Source organism: Crinia signifera, chromosome 9 (genome assembly GCF_055691185.1).
Source record: "Crinia signifera chromosome 9, ASM5569118v1, whole genome shotgun sequence".
Lineage (NCBI taxonomy): Eukaryota > Metazoa > Chordata > Amphibia > Anura > Myobatrachidae > Crinia > Crinia signifera.
In genome coordinates this window covers 48,142,019-48,161,988 of record NC_139225.1, presented here as the reverse complement: position 1 = coordinate 48,161,988, position 19,970 = coordinate 48,142,019, and the positions used below count along the sequence as shown (strand labels likewise).

Here is a 19,970-nt window from a genome sequence, read left to right as displayed (position 1 = left end):
CGCCGGTGACAGCCCCGGGCTTCAGCCCTGGACGGGTGAATCCTGGGGGGGGACCCCTTTATGGGGGGGTCCCCACTCCTCCAGGTACCCCGTCCAAGGCTGACCAACCACGGTGCTCATGTTTCGGCCGGGGGACCTTATATAAAAAGTGTCCCCCGGCTGTGGCATGACACCGAGGGCTGTTGGAGCCCGGTGCTGGTTTCAAAATACGGGGGACCCCCAGATTTTTTGTCCCCCGTATTTTTGGAACCAGGACCGGTCCAAGAGTCCGGGGCTGGTTTCAGAAATACGGGGGACCCCTATGCTTTTTGACCCCCGTATTTTTGGAACCAGCCCCGGCTCAATGAGCCCGGGGCTGGTTATGCTCAGGAGGGGGGACCCCACGCCAATTTTTTTTTTTTGATGAACAAAAAATCGCACATTTCCTTAAATTCGCACATTTTCATGCCTAAAATTCGCACATTTTCATGCCTAAAATTCGCACATTATCGCACCTAATCGCACTTTTCATTCTGGAATTCACACCTCATTAAATATGCGAATTCGCGGCAAAAATGTGATATTAAAAAAGTGAATAGAATGTCAGCCAGTATTTTTGAATTGTGGGGAAACCCATTTAAGTAAGGGTATACAGTTGTTAGGTCAACACATCTAGGTGTTAGGTCAACCATTTAAGGTCGACATGGACTTAGGTTGACACCATAAAAGGTTGACATGGGCATTAAGTTGACACAAGCATTATAGCAACATAGGCAATGTCGACAGTCAAAAGGTCAACATGGGTTTTTCTTTTTTTTTTATCTGACGTGTCGACAGGCAGTATTTCATGCCTTACTATCCACTAGGGCATGGAGGGAGAATAAAATATTGTGCTGAGCATAGCAAGGCAGTGTGCTTGAAGCATGTGAGCACAGCGAGCCATGCGAGGGGATGCGGTGCACCGATTTGGGCCAAAAAAAAAAAAAAAACTCACCCTGTTACCCATACTGGAAGTAAGTACCTAGAGGAAACCCAGCCAAGCATGGAGACAATATACAAACTCCACTCAGTAAAGACAATGTGGGAAACAAACCATGTACCATTTGTTACTGTACTACTGTCCCTCTCCGGAGAGGAGACCCGATAATAGCATGTCAGGGGGGCGGGTGGGCAGACATCATCAAGCCCCGCCCCCATGGCAGTCAAAAATGTAATTTGCAGGTCTGCAAATTGGGGGAGGGGCTAAAATGACGTGAAATGACATGATTCACATAATTTTAGCCCCGCCCCTCGCCGCGGACAAAAACAGGTAATTTTGTGCAGCGTGGAAGGTGGGGGGGGTGCGGAGGCTGCCTGGCCAATGCGGGAGGATTGCCCACATTCCCGGGGGGCTGGGAGGGGGACCTGATTTTTGGGAGCCTTCTGGCAATTCCGGGAGGGTAGGCAAGCCTGGGGATAAGGTGTTGTTGATTGGTTGGAGAGAAATAATATCAGAGTAGAGTTTCCCAAGATGGCTGCTGAACATCCTGTGAAGGCAGGCAAGATGGCGGCACCCATTTTTTGGAATAGGAGAGAAAGTCAACGTGCTGGAAGCATGGCTGTGGCCTGTGACTTGTGGAGATGAGATCAACAGAGTGCTGTCAGAGGTAGCAAAATGTAGCAAAGCGGTATGCGCCAGTGTGACATGATCAGTGCTGTTAGGTAACCATGGGATAGTCTGATACTGCACCATGATCTTCTGCAGCACTTCTATACTACTTCAGAAAAACACTTAGAAGGTAAGAATATGTTTCTCAGACACAGGATCATGACAGCACCCTCCCTATGAGTGTCCCCTGTACTATAGCGGACATAGAGACCAGGGGGCCTTATTCTGGTCTGTGCGTACTTTCCTGAACTCTTTTTAGCCGTCTGCGCATGCGTGGGCAACGCTATGCGCATGTGCCACGCAAGGTCTCCGTACTCATTCTCACCAATACCGTACAGAAATGTGCACCGCATTCACTCTGGAGATATGGGCGTATTATGGGCGTCATTCGGAAGTACACAGGGGCGTAGTTTCAAAGTGGGCTAAACTGGGCGTAAACATGGGCGTACACGAGGGAGTGCACTAATTCTGGTACGCGTACATTCGGACAGCACACCGAATGCACACGAACAAAAATGCAGGAAATATGCGGTCTTTATAAGCAAGTATTGCTTTGCGGACACCACTCGGTCATGCGCTAGGCATTCGGAACGCCCAATCAGTACGGGCGCACCTGAACCAATGTCAGCTGAACACAATGCAATCCACTCCTTTACTCATTACTCATTAATTACACTCTTGTCATTGCTTCAATTGGAACCATTGCAGCTTAAATGGACCATTACTAAACACACAAATATATGCTGCATTTTTGACACACATTTATACTGCAAGCAATGGACAGAACTTCCTATCACTAATATAAATATTAAAATAAATATCGGTGTGTACGGGCAGGTTCCCGTCCGTTCTGACGTGGTAAGACCGTGCGGACGCTGTAAGACCTTGCAGAATATATGTGTGTCCACCGCACACGCAAGGTTTGGATGTCGTCCGTAAACACGCCCTGTTCTTCTACTGTGAGTCCGTCCGTATGCGGAGGTCCGGTGGGCGTTTCTTCGGAAATGTACGCACCAACCAGAATAACCTCCCCTGTGATATCGCGGGGTCTCTATCTGCGCTATAATACAGGCTGCTCATGCAGCAGCTGTCAGTGGCGAGTGAGCAGTGTCAGAGAGAGGACAACATTAGAGCAGGTGAGTATATGTGAATGAAATTATAGTGTAAAAAGGGTGTTTGTTAAAGTTATACATTTCTGTGTGTGTGTCTTCTTATTTACACATTATTTAGAGGTAAACTATGAGGCCCAGTGGGCACATTAATGCCCCCCATGCGGCAGGGGCGAATTTAGGGGTGAGGCCGCCCCTAGGCACAACACTTTTGCCATCCCCCACTGTAACATATTCATCGTTCAGGCTGATGTTGGAATAGCGGCACTCAGGGCAGTATAGAAATAAACCAAACTTATTGAAGTTGACGTTTCAGCCTTGCGGCTTTTATCAAAACAGCTAACATGAATAAAGAGTGACATCTTATACAAGTCCTGGAGTGCCGCTTCTTTTCTTGAAGGATATATATATATATCTCAAACTTCAGCCACAGTAGTACGTATCTTTTTTTTATTTTATTCTGTAGTGCAGTGGACTCGGGAGGGAGAGAGGGAGGGCGGGAGCCTAGAGCTGAGGCACACAGACACACTGTGACGCCCACCCTGCACGCCCATTGACAGAGCAGCCAATAGCGGTAGGGGGCACGTTGAGCTGAACCTCAACTACCGGAGCGGACGGAGACGTCACCGCTGCGAGACAGCACAGCAATCACATATGTGCAGTCACAGCACGTGGGCTCCAGGCTGGCAGTGGTGAATGACAAGCAGCGCCACCGCAGCACACTCCCACCGAGTGACAAGCAGCGCCACCGCCACCGCTGCGACCAGCGATTAGAACGAGGCGACCATATTTCCAGCAATTTCAGCCCCTATCGCCCCCGTGTGTACACAGCATAGAAGGATTTTGTCAGAAAGAGTGAACTAAAATAATGCCCTGTATTTCTGCTCACACAGTAAATGGTTAAAATAATCAAATTGGTACTTGTGTATTTTGGCGGCGCCCATCGCATCGCATACCATAACGCATACGATGGTATGCGATGCGACGCGATATCGTACGACAGTGCACGATGGCATACAATTTTGAAATTGTATGCCATTGTACATGGCATACAATGCCATACGATGCGATGCGATTAAACATTGTATAAGCACCCTAATGGGTGCTTATACAATGTTAAGCACCCTAATGGCGGCGGTACGCGTCCTACGACCTTTTCATACCCCCACTATCCACGTCGGCGTGGAGTTGAGAATAGAATAGTGTGGCTAGCGCAGCGAGCCACCGAGTCCGAAGTGTGGCGAGCGCAGCGTCCCCGGATACCTGTGAAGCAGCGTCCCCGGATACCTGTGAAGCCCGCGAAGGGACGCGTTTACCTGTGAGGGTATCCGCGTCCCCTCGCGGGGCTCGCTGCTCTCGCCACGCTTCGGGCACGGTGGCTCGCTGCGCTCGCCACACTATTCTATTCTCAACTCCACGCCGACGTGGATAGTGGGGGTATGAATAGGTCGTAGGACGCGTACCGCCGCCCCTGGCGGGCGCGCTGCGCTCGCCACGCTTCGGGTTCACGTTTATAGTGGGGGGGTGGCGTGGGGGTGCATTTAACATTGTAAGCACCCATTAGGGTGCTCAAAAGCACCCTTTAGGGTGCTTATACGATTTTTGATCGTATAGGGGGTCAAAATCGCGTCGCATCGCATGCCATCGGGTACATGGCATGCGATGCGATACGTTCATCGTTTGACGGACATCGGGGGCGCCGCCAAAATACACAAGTACCATCAAATTAATTATATATATATATATCTACGGCAGTGTGAGCCAGCACTCAGACGAATATCAGCAAGTCAATTTCAAAGAAAGACAAAACCCACGGGTAATGCTGTCAACGTTTCGGATAGTGAAATCCTTTATCAAGACATAGAAGACATCTATGTCTTGATAAAGGATTTCACTATCCGAAACGTTGACAGCATTACCCGTGGGTTTTGTCTTTCTTTGAAATTGACTTGCTGATATTCGTCTGAGTGCTGGCTCACACTGCCGTATATTTCTCCTACATTTTGGATTGCTAGTGTGAGATGGGTGTAGGGGCGGTGCGGTGTGGTGCCTGCTGCCGTGCAGGTGTCGTCGGACCACTTACCTGGCGCCGCACCCTCTCACCTTCAGGCCGTGCCAAATCACGGTCCTGGAATTCTCCGGCACCCGGACACGAACACCTAGGAGGAAGGAGAGTAGGTGAGAGCGGTTCCTCCTTGATGAAGACCGATGCGCCCTCCGTCCCGCGACGTCTCTACAGAGGCACCCTCCGGGCTCCGGGAAACATCATCATCGGCGCACTGCCTCAGAGCCCGGAGTGTCACCTATTGGCACTTGCGCACCTAGGTGAGGCCTTGACCTTGCACGGGGTACAAGGTCCGCGTACGCCCTGGATGGAGGAAGGAAGGGAGATAGGCAGGAACACACAAACAAACAAGACGACACTCACCGTCCTTACTCTTGTACTGCGTCCACACTCTTGTACTCTAACCCACGGTTCTCCTCACAGGTCCCTGTAAGGAGACAAACACCAGACCCGTGCAGAGCCTAACAAACCTAAACGTGGCACGACTACATAACTACAACACAAAGCCCTAGAACTGACTAAGTGTGTGTGGTGCAACACAACTACGGAAACCTAAACAACTTTGCTCTGCACGGACAACATACAATACAGTACAAGACCTTACCAACCAACTGCTCCTTTAACCTCTGCCTGTATTCAGATGTACTCCCTCCCTGGCTAGAGCTGGCCAGCGTATGCTCACTCTAAATCAGTACCAGTTCGCTACCACAATCGCTCCTAACTGACGGCTCAGGCCTAGTGCCTGTCTGGGTCCACAGGCCTAGTGCCTGACTGGTGCACAGGCCTAGGGGCCTGATTCAATTAGCCCCCCGAACTATGGGGGCCTCGGGCCTTACGCCCGGCTACTGTGCAACGGGCCTAGTGCCCGGCTATCTGGGTCACGGGCCTGATGCCCGGCCTATCGGGACAGGGGCCACGGGGAGGAGGCCCAGCACAATACCAAAGGGCCAGGAGGGCCCAACAATCAAGTGGCCACGGGCCAAGAGGGCCCGACTACAAATCCCACAGGCCGGAGGGGCCTGAAAATACCCACGGGCCTAGTGCCCGACTCCCGGTGGTCAAGGGTAGGGGGTAGGTGGCCTGGGGCCGCCTACCTGGGGTTGGGAGAGGCCACGGGGGGGAGCTTCCTCAGCTCTGATGCTTTCCACCCCCGCTGGCCTCTCCGTGCGCGGCAGCCATCTTCCTTCTTCTGCCACTGGCCTGTCCTGGCCAGCGGCGGCGCTGCTTCTTCTGCTCTTCCAGGAGTCGCCGGAGATCTCCCTTCTTGATCCCGGCGTCTTCTGGCCTCTTCAGCGGCCGCCGGAACTCTGGTCTCCGCCGCCGCTGTCTGCTGCTCTCTGCGGCGTCTTCTATCTTCAGCCGGGGCGCTCCTGCGCTCCGCCGGCGTGGGACCTTCCTCCTCCTTCGCCTCCCGGCGGCGTCTGACGTCAGACGCCGGGGGCGGGCTTTAGGACGGCGCGGCGAGCGCTGATTGGCTCGCCGCGGCCGTCTGTCATTGGCCGCCGATTCGGGAGCCATGATTGGCTCCCGAACGGCGGGAGATTTAAACTGACGCGAGCGGCGCTTCGCCGCCCGCACTGTCAGCGCTGGGATCGGTGCATTGATCCCAGCGCTGGTCCTCTCCGCCGCTGCCTGCCCTATTGGCACAGGGATCAGACAGCTGATCCCTGCGCCGGGGGAGGTGGCGTCCCGTGGGGGACCCAGCCCTCCCTCTCCTCGTCCCTGCTGCTGCTCCGGTGCTGGGAGCAGGGGAGCTGTCCCAGCACCGGGGCATACCATTACACTAGCACCAGACAAGCTGCTGCTTATAGGCACGGAGTGCAGAGCACATTGTCCATATATATATATATATCTATATATATATATATATAGATATAGATATATATATATATATATACATATACAATACAAATCTATTCTATAACTACAAAGTGTATATAATTCTTTCATTACAAATTCCGTTTCTATCCCTGATACTGTTTTTAATTACATTTGCGATTTTGGACAGAAATTTGCAATTTTTAAACGTGATTTATTGAGATTTTGGAACCTTACCAGAAATTGCATCTTACTACATGTTGCCCTAAGTCTTGATTTACTCTTTTGGTTTGGCACTTCATTTGTGGGTGGTAGGCCATTCGGAACTTGAGCTTGACTTGGAGAATGGCACAGTAGTTACCCCAGAATTTAGTAACGAATTGCAGTCCCCTGTCCAAAATGGTTTATTGTGGTAAACCATGGAGTTTAAAGATCTCACGAACAAAGGATAGCCCAATATAGATGCAGATGGAAAACCGATGAGGGGAACAGAGTGTGTCATCTTGGTGAACTGGTCTACTAACACCCAGATGGTAATATTCTTGGAAGATTAGTAACAACATTCATGGAAAGATGTGTTGATGGACAATGAGGCATGGGAAGTGGAATAAGTTGTCCTGCCCAAGCGAGATGACTAACCTTGTGTTGGGCACACTTAGGGCCTGATTCAGACCCGCTTGCTAGGCAGCATGCACTCGCTATTTAGCGATCGTGTAATTGTTGCCCTGATGCTAGCATGCAAGGGGATATGTACAAGAACAAATTGCCTCGCGTGCGGCCAACGCGGATAGAAATCATTTGATGATCGGTCTAAACTGACTTTTATTTCTGCCGCTAATCGCCGAAGATGGGGCGGTCGCTGATGTCATGTGACATCAGCCACCCGCCCAGAGCAGGGAATACCCTGCCTCCAATCCCAGGGGATGCCTATAAAACACTGGAGGTTCCCCTGCAGCCACCCCTGCCAATCCCACTCCCTCCCCTACCCATTTGAATGCCTCGGTGAGTGTGATAATCACCAAAGGCGTTTACACAGTCTGCACATACCCAAATACGCATATGCACAGACCCCCCAGGAGTGGGAGGGAGTGGCTTGGATATTATCCGAGTAGAGTCTATGGCCAGAATGGAACTAGTGAGGAATGGAATCACTGATGTCCGATGATGACCATTGATGGATGAAGTAGAGGTGAGTATCTTGGAGGACACTGGCAGGTAATATGCTGAGATCTACAGGAGACTTGGGGGTGAATTTATGAAGCTTGGAGAAGTGTTATCTATCCCCATAAAGAACGTTATGAGCAAGGTGATAATGGTTCAGCCAATCAGCTCTTACCTGTCAATTTACATATTGTAGCTGATTGGCTGAACCATTATCACCTTGCTCATAACGTTCTTTATGGGGATAGATAACACTTCTCCAAGCTTCATAAATTCACCCCTTGGAGTACTGATACTGCATGGTGGAGTACACCTGATGATGTTGGATAACAATGCTGGATACCAATGGTATGGAGTCACTGAAGGTGACTGGGAAAGGAAGGTACTTGAGAGAGTAGCAGTGTAGAAGTACAGAAATGAAGTTCAGAATCTAGCTGCACCACAAGCCTGAGGAACGCACAGCCAGCATCAGCCTTGCCACTCCTCCCCCTCCCTCCCTACATTTGTCTCATTGCAGCTGCAGACACAGACCCGCAGCGATGGACTGACTATTGTGTCCATGAGAAGTGAGTGCACTGTGCACTGTACACTGTCAGGCATGCAGCCAGCCACTACACAGCTTGCTCGCGTACCAAATAAATGGAAAAAAAATTTGTGTGTGCTCAGACCCATGCCCCCTGACAGGCCCAGGTAAACTGTACCTGCTCCTGCTCCCCCCCCCCTGGGTGGCCCTGGAAGCGATCAGCGGTCCAGCTGGGGCCACAAACGTCAAACAATAAGACTGCAAGCAGCGGATGTGGTGCAGCGGCAGCAGAACTCTGTAATCACATCCGGAGAGAGCAGCGGCTGTGCTGATCGGGCAACTGCTAGGTCCCGACCGACACAGCTTCACATTACCTTCCCCTCCAACGCAGTCCTACCCAGACAGCTAGGATACAACATCCCAGGTCATATCTGACTGACCAATTAACATCAGGGTAGCCTACCTGACACTCTCCTTCAGGGAGAATATGCTCTGCTCCTGGACTTCCCTGATAATGTATGATTGCCATCACCTGTGGTGAAACCCCTTTCTTATCAATTACCTAGTTCGCCACAGGTGATGCTAATCATACATTACCAGGGATGTCCAAGAACAGAACATTTTCTCTGTGAAGGAGAGAGTCAAGTAGGCAACCCTGATTAACATCATCTGGATGCAATCAACTTATGATAAATATCTGGATGCAACTGACAGGACACCACAGTATGCATCAGAAACCAACATCAACCATTAACTTATTTAAGTACTTTGATGGACACATATACTTTCAAACTTTTAAAATGTTATACTTTTTTGAAGAGTTAAGGTCCCCATACACGCTCCGTTCGCCGGCGGTCCATTTTGTACTTTGAGATGCGCGCTCCCGCGCATCTCATCGTACAGTACAAAAAGTATGTGCTGCACATACTTTTTGTACTAGCTTTTCATCGCATCGCATTGCCTGCACAATGCATGCACAAGGCATGCGATGCGATGTGTACTATTTAAGTACAAAACGTCCGCCAACAACGGAGCGTGTATGGGGACCTTAAGATGGATAACTGCTTGTTATCAATATTAACACGCTGCTACCTGCATGTTTGCACATTAGCCTTTTTCACAAATACTCATTTTTTTACTTTAGGAATTTTGAGCTCTAATCTTGCCTCAATACTGTTTTTAATATATGTTTAATTGCATTGTATTGTATATGTGTATGTGTACTGTTTTCAGATACAGACCATTTTTTTTAAAACAAGTAAATATTCTTTCGACCAGCAATCAATCTATAGTGCTAAACAGTGACCATCTCCTCCTAATCTCAACAATCAGGACATTTCACATAAGGGCAACATTCACAGAATGTTTCATTCTGAAAGTTATAAAAACAAGTGACAGATTGTATTTCTATTGTATGTATTTTGTATTAATAATACGCTGCCTGATTACTATCACTCCTCACAACTACAGCACATTAGCTATAGGGTATTGAGCGCTGTTTCCCACAACAAACCCTTTCTATTTAACAAATCAGGGAGAACAGCCCTGAGAAACCAGCAGCACTACCCAAAGCATATATAGAAATAATAATAACACACTCGGTGCCCAGGTAATCCCCAAATTTCTTCCTCAATCATTAGTTTAGATATGAAGAACTTAATGTACAAAACAAGTCTGAAAAGATTTAGGGACAGATGTATCAAGCTTTAAAAAATGATAAAATGGAGAGTGAGCCAGCCCTAACTCCCATGGTACAGGCTGGGTTTGTAAAATTAAAGGTAGGAGGTGGTTGTTTATCACTCTCCACTTTATCACTTTTAGAAGCTTGATATATCTGGCACTTAGTATTTTGTGTATTTTCACCTCTCTTAAAATGTATAAAGCAAATAAGATGTTTCTTATGCATCATCCTATACTGCTGTGCAGGCCTGCCATCAGGCAGGTGCTGAGGGGCCCAAAAGAGAGAAGGGCCCAGGTGGCAGTGGTGTAGATCAGTACCACCAGCTGGAGTACCGGATGGCAGCTAGGTAGAGACAGCATGGCAACATTTCACGTATAGAGCAGGATGGGCAGCTCTGTGTTCAAAATGCCTCTATTGGTGAGGTACTATTTACCAAGTACATTCTATAAAATGATGGGTGTAAGCAACTTCTCCCTGCTACGCTTTTTCCACTGTTAACACTGCTCGATAAATCAAATCTATAGTTTTGTTTAGACGCTCATCTTTGATTTATGAGTGTTCATGACTGTTTTTCCTCTGTAGGTAACAGAAAATGCAATACAAAAAACAGCAAGGAGAGGTGAGTACAGAGGTGATACATATTTTTTTAGATGTAAATAATTGATTAAATTCTTATTATCATAAGTGTTTCTATAAAAATGACCACAATGGCTATAAATCTACCGAAGTATAGGATACTGGTTTCATACTTTAATAGTGAAAAATACAGTAGCCAGAACTAGGACCTACTAAATAATTGAAAAATACAGCATTCCCCTTCTAAAGTCTATTGGATTGCTAGTAGTTTAAATAACTTGAATTGAATATGGCTGGGTCTACAGTTAAATTCCCTGCTTTCTGCCCCATTTTAGACTCAATATTTTACTCTTTTTAATACTTTTATATTGTTAAATAATACTTTGTTTTCCAATTTAATACAGTTGAATCTCCACTGAATCCCCTATCCCCCATTTTTATATGTGTTCTGTATTCTCTAAGGGGCATTACGGAGTGTGGCATATAGTTTAAGGGGAATTACGGTGTAATGAATATTATAAGGGGCATTATAGTGTGTACAGTATAGTGTAAGTGGCATTACAGTGTGTGGATTACAGTGTAAGTCTTCCAGCAAAAGAATTGCACCAATTGCAGCTGGTACAAAATGCAGCCGCCAGACTATTAAATAACCAACCCCACTCCAGCCACATAACTCCCATTCTCTACACCCTTCACTGGCTACCTGTACAATGGCGAATCATTTTCAAGATTGGCTTACTCACTTTTAAGGCCCTACATGACCAGGGCCCAAGGTACCTGCAGCAGCTTCTGATTCCTTACTGTCCTACTCGATTACTACTATCCGTTGAAGAAGGACTACTAAAAGTACCCAGAATGTCCCTGAATTCATCTGGGGGTCGAGCTTTCAACTTTGTTGCTCCAACTCTATGGAACTCTCTTCCTCGCACAGTGCAAGAAGCCCCAACTGTAGAATCCTTCACAATAGACTAAAGACGTACTTATTTACTCAAGCATTTTACGGATATCCATTTTGAGTCCTATTGGGAGAAAAGCGCTATATAAATATCATTATTACTATTATTATTATTACTATTATGGTGTGTGGCATATAGTTTAAGGGGCATTATAGTTTGGTGAAAAGTGTAATTGGCATTACTGTGTGTGGCGTATAGTATAAGGTGAATGACGGTGTGTGGCGTAATGTGTAAGTGGCATTATGGTGTGTGGTGTAATGTGTAAGGAAAATTAAGGGAGGGGGGGGGGATGCCAGGAACTTTTTTAAGCAGGAAGAGCAAAGTTTATAGTTCTTCCACTGTCTGAGTTGCTTTGTTATGTTTAAATAAAGCATTATGGCTTTCAGCATTTTGCATGTGAAGAAAAGTAGAAAAATATCATGCTTTTCTTTTCAATTATTTTAGAAGCTGCAAAAAGTTTCTTAAATAACTCAGGCATAGTGATACCAAGAGGACTTTTTACAAAGACATCAGCTCATCTCATACTTCAAGACATTTCTGTTCCGGGTAAGTTGTAAAATTATATCTACACTAGTATTTTTGACCAGTGTGACTGCTACTGTAGCTTTTGTACAGAATTGTCATTTCTCTACTCCTACTCTCTCTCTCTCCTCTGAGATTGAAAACTGGAGGAACATAATTAAACTACTCTATAGTGTTTCCCTGTTTCTCTTGTTTTCCTTTGTTTTCCAATATGCTGTTCTGCTCCTTTTCTTCCCATTTCCACACAGGTAGGTGTAATTCAAACCTGATCGCATTCACGAACATTCACTCGCACCTGTTGGAATATGTGCTATTTGCTCGCACCCACATCGCCCACATCGCAATGCCGCTGACAAAAAAATGGCTTGCACAAAGGAGGAGTACACATGCATACAACTACACACGATGGTGCAGCGTGCACTACCTAATGGACACATATATATATATATATATATATATATATATATATATATAAAGTCGTGGGGTAAGAGCCGTCACTCTCCTCTTAGGTACAGCTGCCCTGGGTGCCTTCGATGTAAGTGCAGATAGAATAGAAGAATTCGCGACACTCCAAGGGACTTTTCAAATAAGTATAATTGAAGAAGAAATGCAATAAATTTACATCACACAGGTCAGCGCATATGCGCTGACCTGTGTGATGTAAATTTATTGCATTTTTTCTTCAATTATACTTATTTGAAAAGTCCCTTGGAGTGTCGCGAATTCTTCTATTATATATATATATATATATATATATATATATATATATATATATATATATATATATATATATATATATATATATATATATATATATACAGGTTGAGTATCCCTTATCCAAAATGCTCGGGACCAGGAGAATTTTGGATAACGGATTATTCCGTATTTCGGAATATTTTAATATTTCAATTATGTATTTTGAAGTATCTTGCATTTATGCTGTATAAACACATAATATACACACAAATATATTTTATTACCACATAAAATACACACAAATATATTTTAATTGTTCAAAAAACAAGGTTTCAAAACGTGAAACAAAATGTGTGTACTATCTCAGCACTGAATTTGAATGCCAAGCAATCATTGTCTTGCACATATATTGGCCCTTATTCTGGTTGGTGCGGTCAGAGCCGCACACGGGGCTCCGACCGCACAAACCAAGGGCCGCCCACCAGACGGATCGCCACGGCCGTCCGTATACGGACGGCTGGCGATCCGCATTAAAATGGTGGAGGCTACGCCTCCACCATGGTGGGAGCTGCCCCCTGCATTCGATGGTCGTCGACCATCGAAGGCAGGGCCGCACGCCGCGGCAGCTCCCGCAAGCTGAGACCACACGGACAATCGTCCGTGTGGTAGCTTGTATGGGGGCTGAAAGCTGACATCCGGCGACGTCAGCTTTCCGCCCCCATGTCATGGTAATGAGGGCGTCATGCCCTCATTACCATGCATACGCCCCGCGTTTGCATGGGAACGCCCATGAAACGCGGGGCGTACACATAGGGAAATGAGGGCATGATGCCTCTCACGCCCCTATACGCCCCCTTTGCGGCGGACGAAAGACGTCTGCGGCGAAGGGGGCTGCACATGCGCAGAATGACCTCTGCGCATGTGCAGACCAAAAACATCGGCGGTACGGCCGCACGCGGGCCGTACCGTGCCGATTAGAATAAGGGCCATAGTGCCAGTTACATATCATGTCCCCAGTAGTGCTGTTACAAATGTCCCCAGTGAGTTTATAGCAAAAAAAATTTTTTTTTTTCACTTTCTGGAATGTCCGTATTTCGGAATAATTCGGATAACGGATATTCGGATACGGGATACTCGACCTGTGTATATATATATATATATATATATATATATATATATATATATATATATATATATATATATATATGTTTGCATGGCTGCACAGTAATAAATGTGCACTGCAGGGGGCAGATTTAAAATGTTCAGAGAGAATTAGATTTAGGTGAGTCATTTTGTTTCTGTGCAGGGTAAATACTGGCTGCTTTATTTTTACACTGCAATATAGATCTCACTTTGAAGTAAAACCCCACCCAAATCTAATTATCTCTGCACAAGTAACACCTGCCCCACCTGCAGTGCACATGGTTTTGTCCATCTAAGAAGGATTTTGTCAGAAAGAGTGAACTAGAATAAGGGCCTCAGTTCCTGCTGGAGCCTGCTGAAAAATAGCACTGTTTATATATATATCCAAACAAAGCAGATGGCTTTGCTTCGACAAAGTTTCAGTTGTATTTTCACAACTTTTATCAAGTTATATATATATATATATATATATATATATATATATATATATATATATATATATTTATTTATTATGTATCCAAGAAAAGTCTCTGTGGACCAACGTTTCGGGGCCACACTTGCCCGTTTGTCAGGGTGAGTAAACCAAAGGGCAAGTGTAGCCTCGAAACGTTGGTGCACAGAGACTTGCTATTGTGATTTTTGCACAATAGCAGCTGCATTTGACAGTGGTGCCAGGCCATTTTGGCCAAATCAAGCCTTGGGGGTGCCCAGGACACTTAAGGAATGGAGGTGCTGGTGGAAGGTGGAATGTTTATATTATAATGTGTATACCTCCAAACATAGTCCATTTCATGTATTTACTTGATATATATGATTGATGTTGAACTATTTCATTGATAAACTAAATGGTGTTTCAACACAGGTGATTGCAGTCATAACTTAAGCAAGTACTGTATAGTTAGAGAACATTTCCCTCCTAGAAGGGATCATATTTGGATGTATATATTGCATGCCTCTCAACATGGCCACTTCCAGGAGGGACAGACACTCTATTGCTGGACTTCCTTCTTTATTTATTATTGCTATCACTTGTATTGTGCCACTATCACCTTTCGTATCAATTAACCTGTTCAAAACAGATGATGGCAATCCTAAAATAAGAGGGAAGTCTGTTAACAGAGCATTGTGTCCCTCCTGGAGTGGGTCATGTTGGGAGGTATGGGATTGCATATGTTAAATGGAAAGCAATGGTGTATATTAGATTAATAGTGTAAATATGCCAGGATCATACTTTCGTGACAGACATGAGGCTACGGAAAAACCCTCCTTGAACCATTGAAAGGTAGACAAGTCTCCCGCCTGCCCCTGGACTGCCATTTGGCTGTAATGGGGGCGGTGTTTTGTCCACGCCTCCTGACGTGCATACCAGTGTCTTCTCAGTGGCATCTTGTGAGGAGCAAAAGAAAGTAGGTAAGTATTGCCTGGGTACTGTTCATAGCTACACGTAATTGAAAGACAACTATATAATAACATTGTAGTGAAACTAAGACAACTTAAGCAATCTTAAAATCCATAATTTATCTCACAATCAAGAAAAGCATCAGGCCCTGTACTACTTACACACTGAGACAGGACTCAGGATGACTCTGTGGAGGGTATTCAATCCTCGCTGCAATTTCCGATGGGGTAAATAGGGGAGAGGGCCTATTTAGTGCTGTCTTGGCCATTTTGCCAAGAACGGCCATGAATTGTCGCCATCACCGCCAGATCTCTACAATCCGTGGCCTTTTATACAGACACGCACCCTTATCGCTGATCAGCAGGGATGTACTTACAGTCGTGACCCAGGATTGAATACCTCCCTTAGTGTATTTCTCTAGGCCCTCATAAGATAATAGGTTACACAGAACCCAGACATCCAGAAAGGGAGAAGGAAAAGCGGGAATCCCTGTGTCGCTTACATCTCTCACCACCCCACTATCTCTCCTCAGGTTTGACAGCTCCTTTGGTAACTTGTGAAACATATGGTCCTGTGTCTCCTAAAATTCTGGCTGCCTGATTCTGCTGCCGCACAAGAGTGAGAGCTAATTATGTCAATTTGCTAGGGTCAAGGGGGCCCCTTACAAAGGGAGCCCAGGGAGCATTATGCCCTGTGCCCTCCATTAATCTGGTTATGGTGAAATTGGTCAAGTATTTTTAAATATCAAATTTTTATCATACAACTGTTTATCTTGTGTTTCTAGTCTTGTTAGTTATAATTTTAATTGAAAGTCGCAATTAAAATAAATAATAAAATAATATGGGGTGACATTTTTTTCTACAGTTTCAAAGCATTGCTTATAAAATACATGATTGTTTTTTCCTTTTTCTCATCAGCACAAAATTATAGAAATGATGAAGCCACTTCCCAATCCTGCCGAAACCCCATCCGTCAGTGGGAATTTAAACAAACCAATAGCCCCTTGGTCCATATGCAAAATATGAGTTATCAAGATGGACGCCTCAAAATACTCCAAGATGGCAAATACTATATATATTCTCAAATTTATTTCCAATACCCACAAAACCAAACAGTTAGTTCTAAACTGGGGCAACAGCTGGTACAATGTGTAAATAAGAAAACAGCATATGACTCACCACTTTTGCTTCTAAAAGGAGTTGGAACAAAATGCTGGGCACCTAATGCTCAATATGGACTTCACTCAGTGCACCAGGCAGGCATTTTTGAATTGAGATATGGGGATGAGCTGTTTGTGACAGTGTCCTCTCTTGATATGCTATATGCTGATGCAACGTCCAACTTCTTTGGGGCTTTCAAACTGGATGCATGAAACTCACTCAGAAAACAAAATACAAAGTGCAAGTCTACAGGAAGGAAATTACTATTATTGTTGATAAATGTATATTGTTGAATCATGAAGAATCTTCCTGCATTACTGAATACTGCAAAGCTTTAAACTGATGACATCATATTAAGTATATAAAAGAATGCAGCCAATGCTTTAGTCACCAAAAGGAAATAAATAACCAGTACTACTGTTTACATTACTGGCTGTCAGTAAAACAAAAAGTGTACATGGACAAGCTACCGTTATATTTTTCAGGACTTCATTGTGCCTATGCTGGAAACATGAGATTTGGATGAACACAATCAGAACTTCTACAATTACTGCTGAAGCAAATATATGCAGCACAGACGTTACCTCCCAACTGTCACTAATTGGTCACTGTCCCTTCTTTCTACTCTTGGCTCACAATGTCCTGTGGGTTGGAGGCATAGCAGGCAGCTGCTCAGGAAGCACAGGCATGCCTTAAAAAAAAAAAAAAAAAAAAACAAGGGCATGCTGCTCAGCTACTGTAGTTCCCTCTACCTGAGGCCATTCCCCCTCTGCCTCAGGCCACGCTCCTTTAGATGAGGACCCACTTGGCAGGTGATAAAAGTTCAGAGGTATGGTATATTTAACACATAATAAGGGAATACATGAATCTGTAATACATAATAAGATAATAGGTGGGAACCACCATGAATTAGTAAAGGATAGAACATGTCAAACCAACTTAATTAGTTTCTATGACATAGTGAGAATTTAGCAAAGGCGAAGCAGTGGTTTACCTTGACTTTGCCACGGCCTTTGCTACAGTGTCTCATAGGAGATTAAAAAAAATGGATCTAATAAGCAGTGTCTATTTTTGCAAATGATAATAAGATCTGAATCCGATCAGGATGTCACTGTTTAACAGAGTTATTTAAATAAACTTGAGGATTGGGCCGATAAAGGAAAATTAAGTTCAGCGTTGAAAATTTTAAGGGCATACCCACAATGGAATTGACCTAGGTGTATCACAAATAGAATAGGACCTTGGCACAGTGCCAAGGAGCAGCAACCATGACATACAAGATATTGGCCTGCATAAAAAGGGGTATAGAGGCAAGGGATGACACAGTTATAGTACCACAATATAAAGCACTAGTTAGGCCTCACCTGGAGTTCAGCGTGCAGTTATGGGCAACACACCGTAAATGGGACCTAATCGAAGTAGAAAAGGTTTAGAGAGGGGCCACCAAATTGATTAAAGTCCCAGAGACACAAAGGTTCTTATTCAGATTCGTATGTTAGCATGCAAATTTGCATGCGATCGCAATGTTTATGAAATGCGCATTTCTGTGCATGTGCATGCACCGGGTGCGTGCACCAATGGCGAACAGATTGTTTGCTAGGTGCAAGCACCCAACATTTTGTCCGGTGGGTGGGAGGGGTTGTGGGGTGGTGGGCCAGGTGACTCACTCATGGGAACGCCCAGCAATTCATAGGCATTCCCATGAAAATGGCGACCATCGAATGATGTGCTGCTAATGGATGTTTGTGTCAAACATCCATTCGCAGCCAGTGCTTGCGAACACATGCTGTGAATGGACTTGCAAGGCTGCGAATTCGGTATGTGGGTGCAAGCAGACACAGTCCCTGCATCTGGTTGAACTATGAACAATATATTATTAGCAGATATTTACACCTGATACAGTATGTCTGTGAACAATGCAGATATATTAATACATCTGGCTGTGTGTATTCATTGCAGCCATTGAATAATCACAATTTGGCTTGTTTTGGCATATCGGGCTGCAGATTGATAAGTCTGTTTACACAAGATTGTTTGTGCATGTACCTTCCTAGTTACATCGCTCAGTGGATCCATTTGCCAGGTGTTTATTCAATATACTGTAGATTAAGGTCTGATAATTATTGCCAATTTGGCAAACATGTTGAATGGGCAATCCTGCAGTTATGTTTTTACAGTGATTGACAGTGATTTATTTCCCTCAAAGGCACCATCATTTCTCCTGCATGCAGATGCACATCATTGACATTACTTTTGAAGCAGTCATTTGTTGTACATGAATCCATTATGCCTTCATACAGTGTGTGAATTTTTAATTCTCTATTATTGCTTTGATTTATACAATAGTGCAATTTCAAAAATGGTGTTGTCATCAGCAAAGTCTATTTCAAAACAATACATGAAATACATTTCTTGCAAATTTTCTGCTCTCATATATGAAGGATTTTGTATTTTTTGAATTAAACTTATATATAGTGTGATTAATTTTTTCTGTATTTTTGTGACTTTAGGTTTTTGTTTGTTACAATAACATTGATGAAACAGTATAGATCATTAGGTCCACAATATTTAGGTCGATAGTCATTAGGTCAACCACTATTGGTCAACACATGAAAAAGGTCGACATACATTAGGTCAACATGGTGAAATGGTCGACACAAGCAATAGATCGACGTGCAAAAGGTTGAGATGAAAAAGGATGACATGAGTTGTTTGCTTTTTTTGGTGTGTATGTTGACATAGGTCACCATGGGCACTGTAATAAGTGTTCCTCATCGTCTCGCATTGCTCACTGCGCTTGCATTGCTTCAGGCAAGGACACTATTATATTCCTCCTCCACATTCACTGGAATGGTAAAGTATGTAGTAGTACCTTTTCATGTCAACCTTTGGCTTGTGCCAACCTTTTGACCATGTCTATCTAATGCATGTTGGCCTTTTTCATGTGTTGACCTGCCTGTTGACCAATAGTGGTCAACCTAATAAATGTTGACCTGACGATCAAGTACCTATGAAACAGAATGGATAACAGAAAAAAGCTTTATAAAGCCGCTGAGACGGCGAAACACATCAGTCCCTTGCCCACACCTGCACCTTGTACTTTGCACTGAACTGGACCAGCCTCAGGACACCTATTCATGAACCTACAACCTATTTCGGAAAAAGGCTATCTGCCACCCAGACCAACCAGCAATATGGTGAATAGAACTAAACATATTCGGACAGCGATTCAGCTTTATATGTCCCGGCTTCAAACTTTTGGGAGGAATCAGACACCTTGGTCTTCAGCTTCTGTGGATGGTAATTCACTATCTGGTACTTGTGTAATATATGGGCGCCCGATTTTTTGATTGTATGCCTTGACTTAAGGCAGATGCGATGGACCCGATTTTTTTCGGAAAAATCGGGTCGATCGCATCGCATGCAACCAATCGCATGCGATGCGATGCGATCGACCCGATTTTTTTTTTGTTTTGTTTTAATACTTTTTATTGTTTTTTAAAAAGGGACATGACATTTGCAGCACGTTGCATA

At 44.8% G+C, this 19,970-nt stretch overlaps 1 protein-coding gene across 1 annotated transcript in view; it reads left to right on the top strand.

Annotated features, from left to right (window-relative positions):
- The window catches only part of LOC146035527 (tumor necrosis factor ligand superfamily member 10-like), a 53,118-nt gene extending 34,202 nt beyond the window's left edge, over window positions 1-18,916 (top strand). Inside the window, exons 3-5 of the mRNA XM_083159032.1 lie at window positions 10,567-10,603; window positions 11,961-12,062; window positions 16,194-18,916. Of these exons, the coding sequence (XP_083015158.1) occupies window positions 10,567-10,603; window positions 11,961-12,062; window positions 16,194-16,648 (594 nt within the window). The 3' untranslated portion in view covers window positions 16,649-18,916. The remainder of the gene's footprint in view (window positions 1-10,566; window positions 10,604-11,960; window positions 12,063-16,193) is intronic.
- Window positions 18,917-19,970: the final 1,054 nt, after the last annotated feature.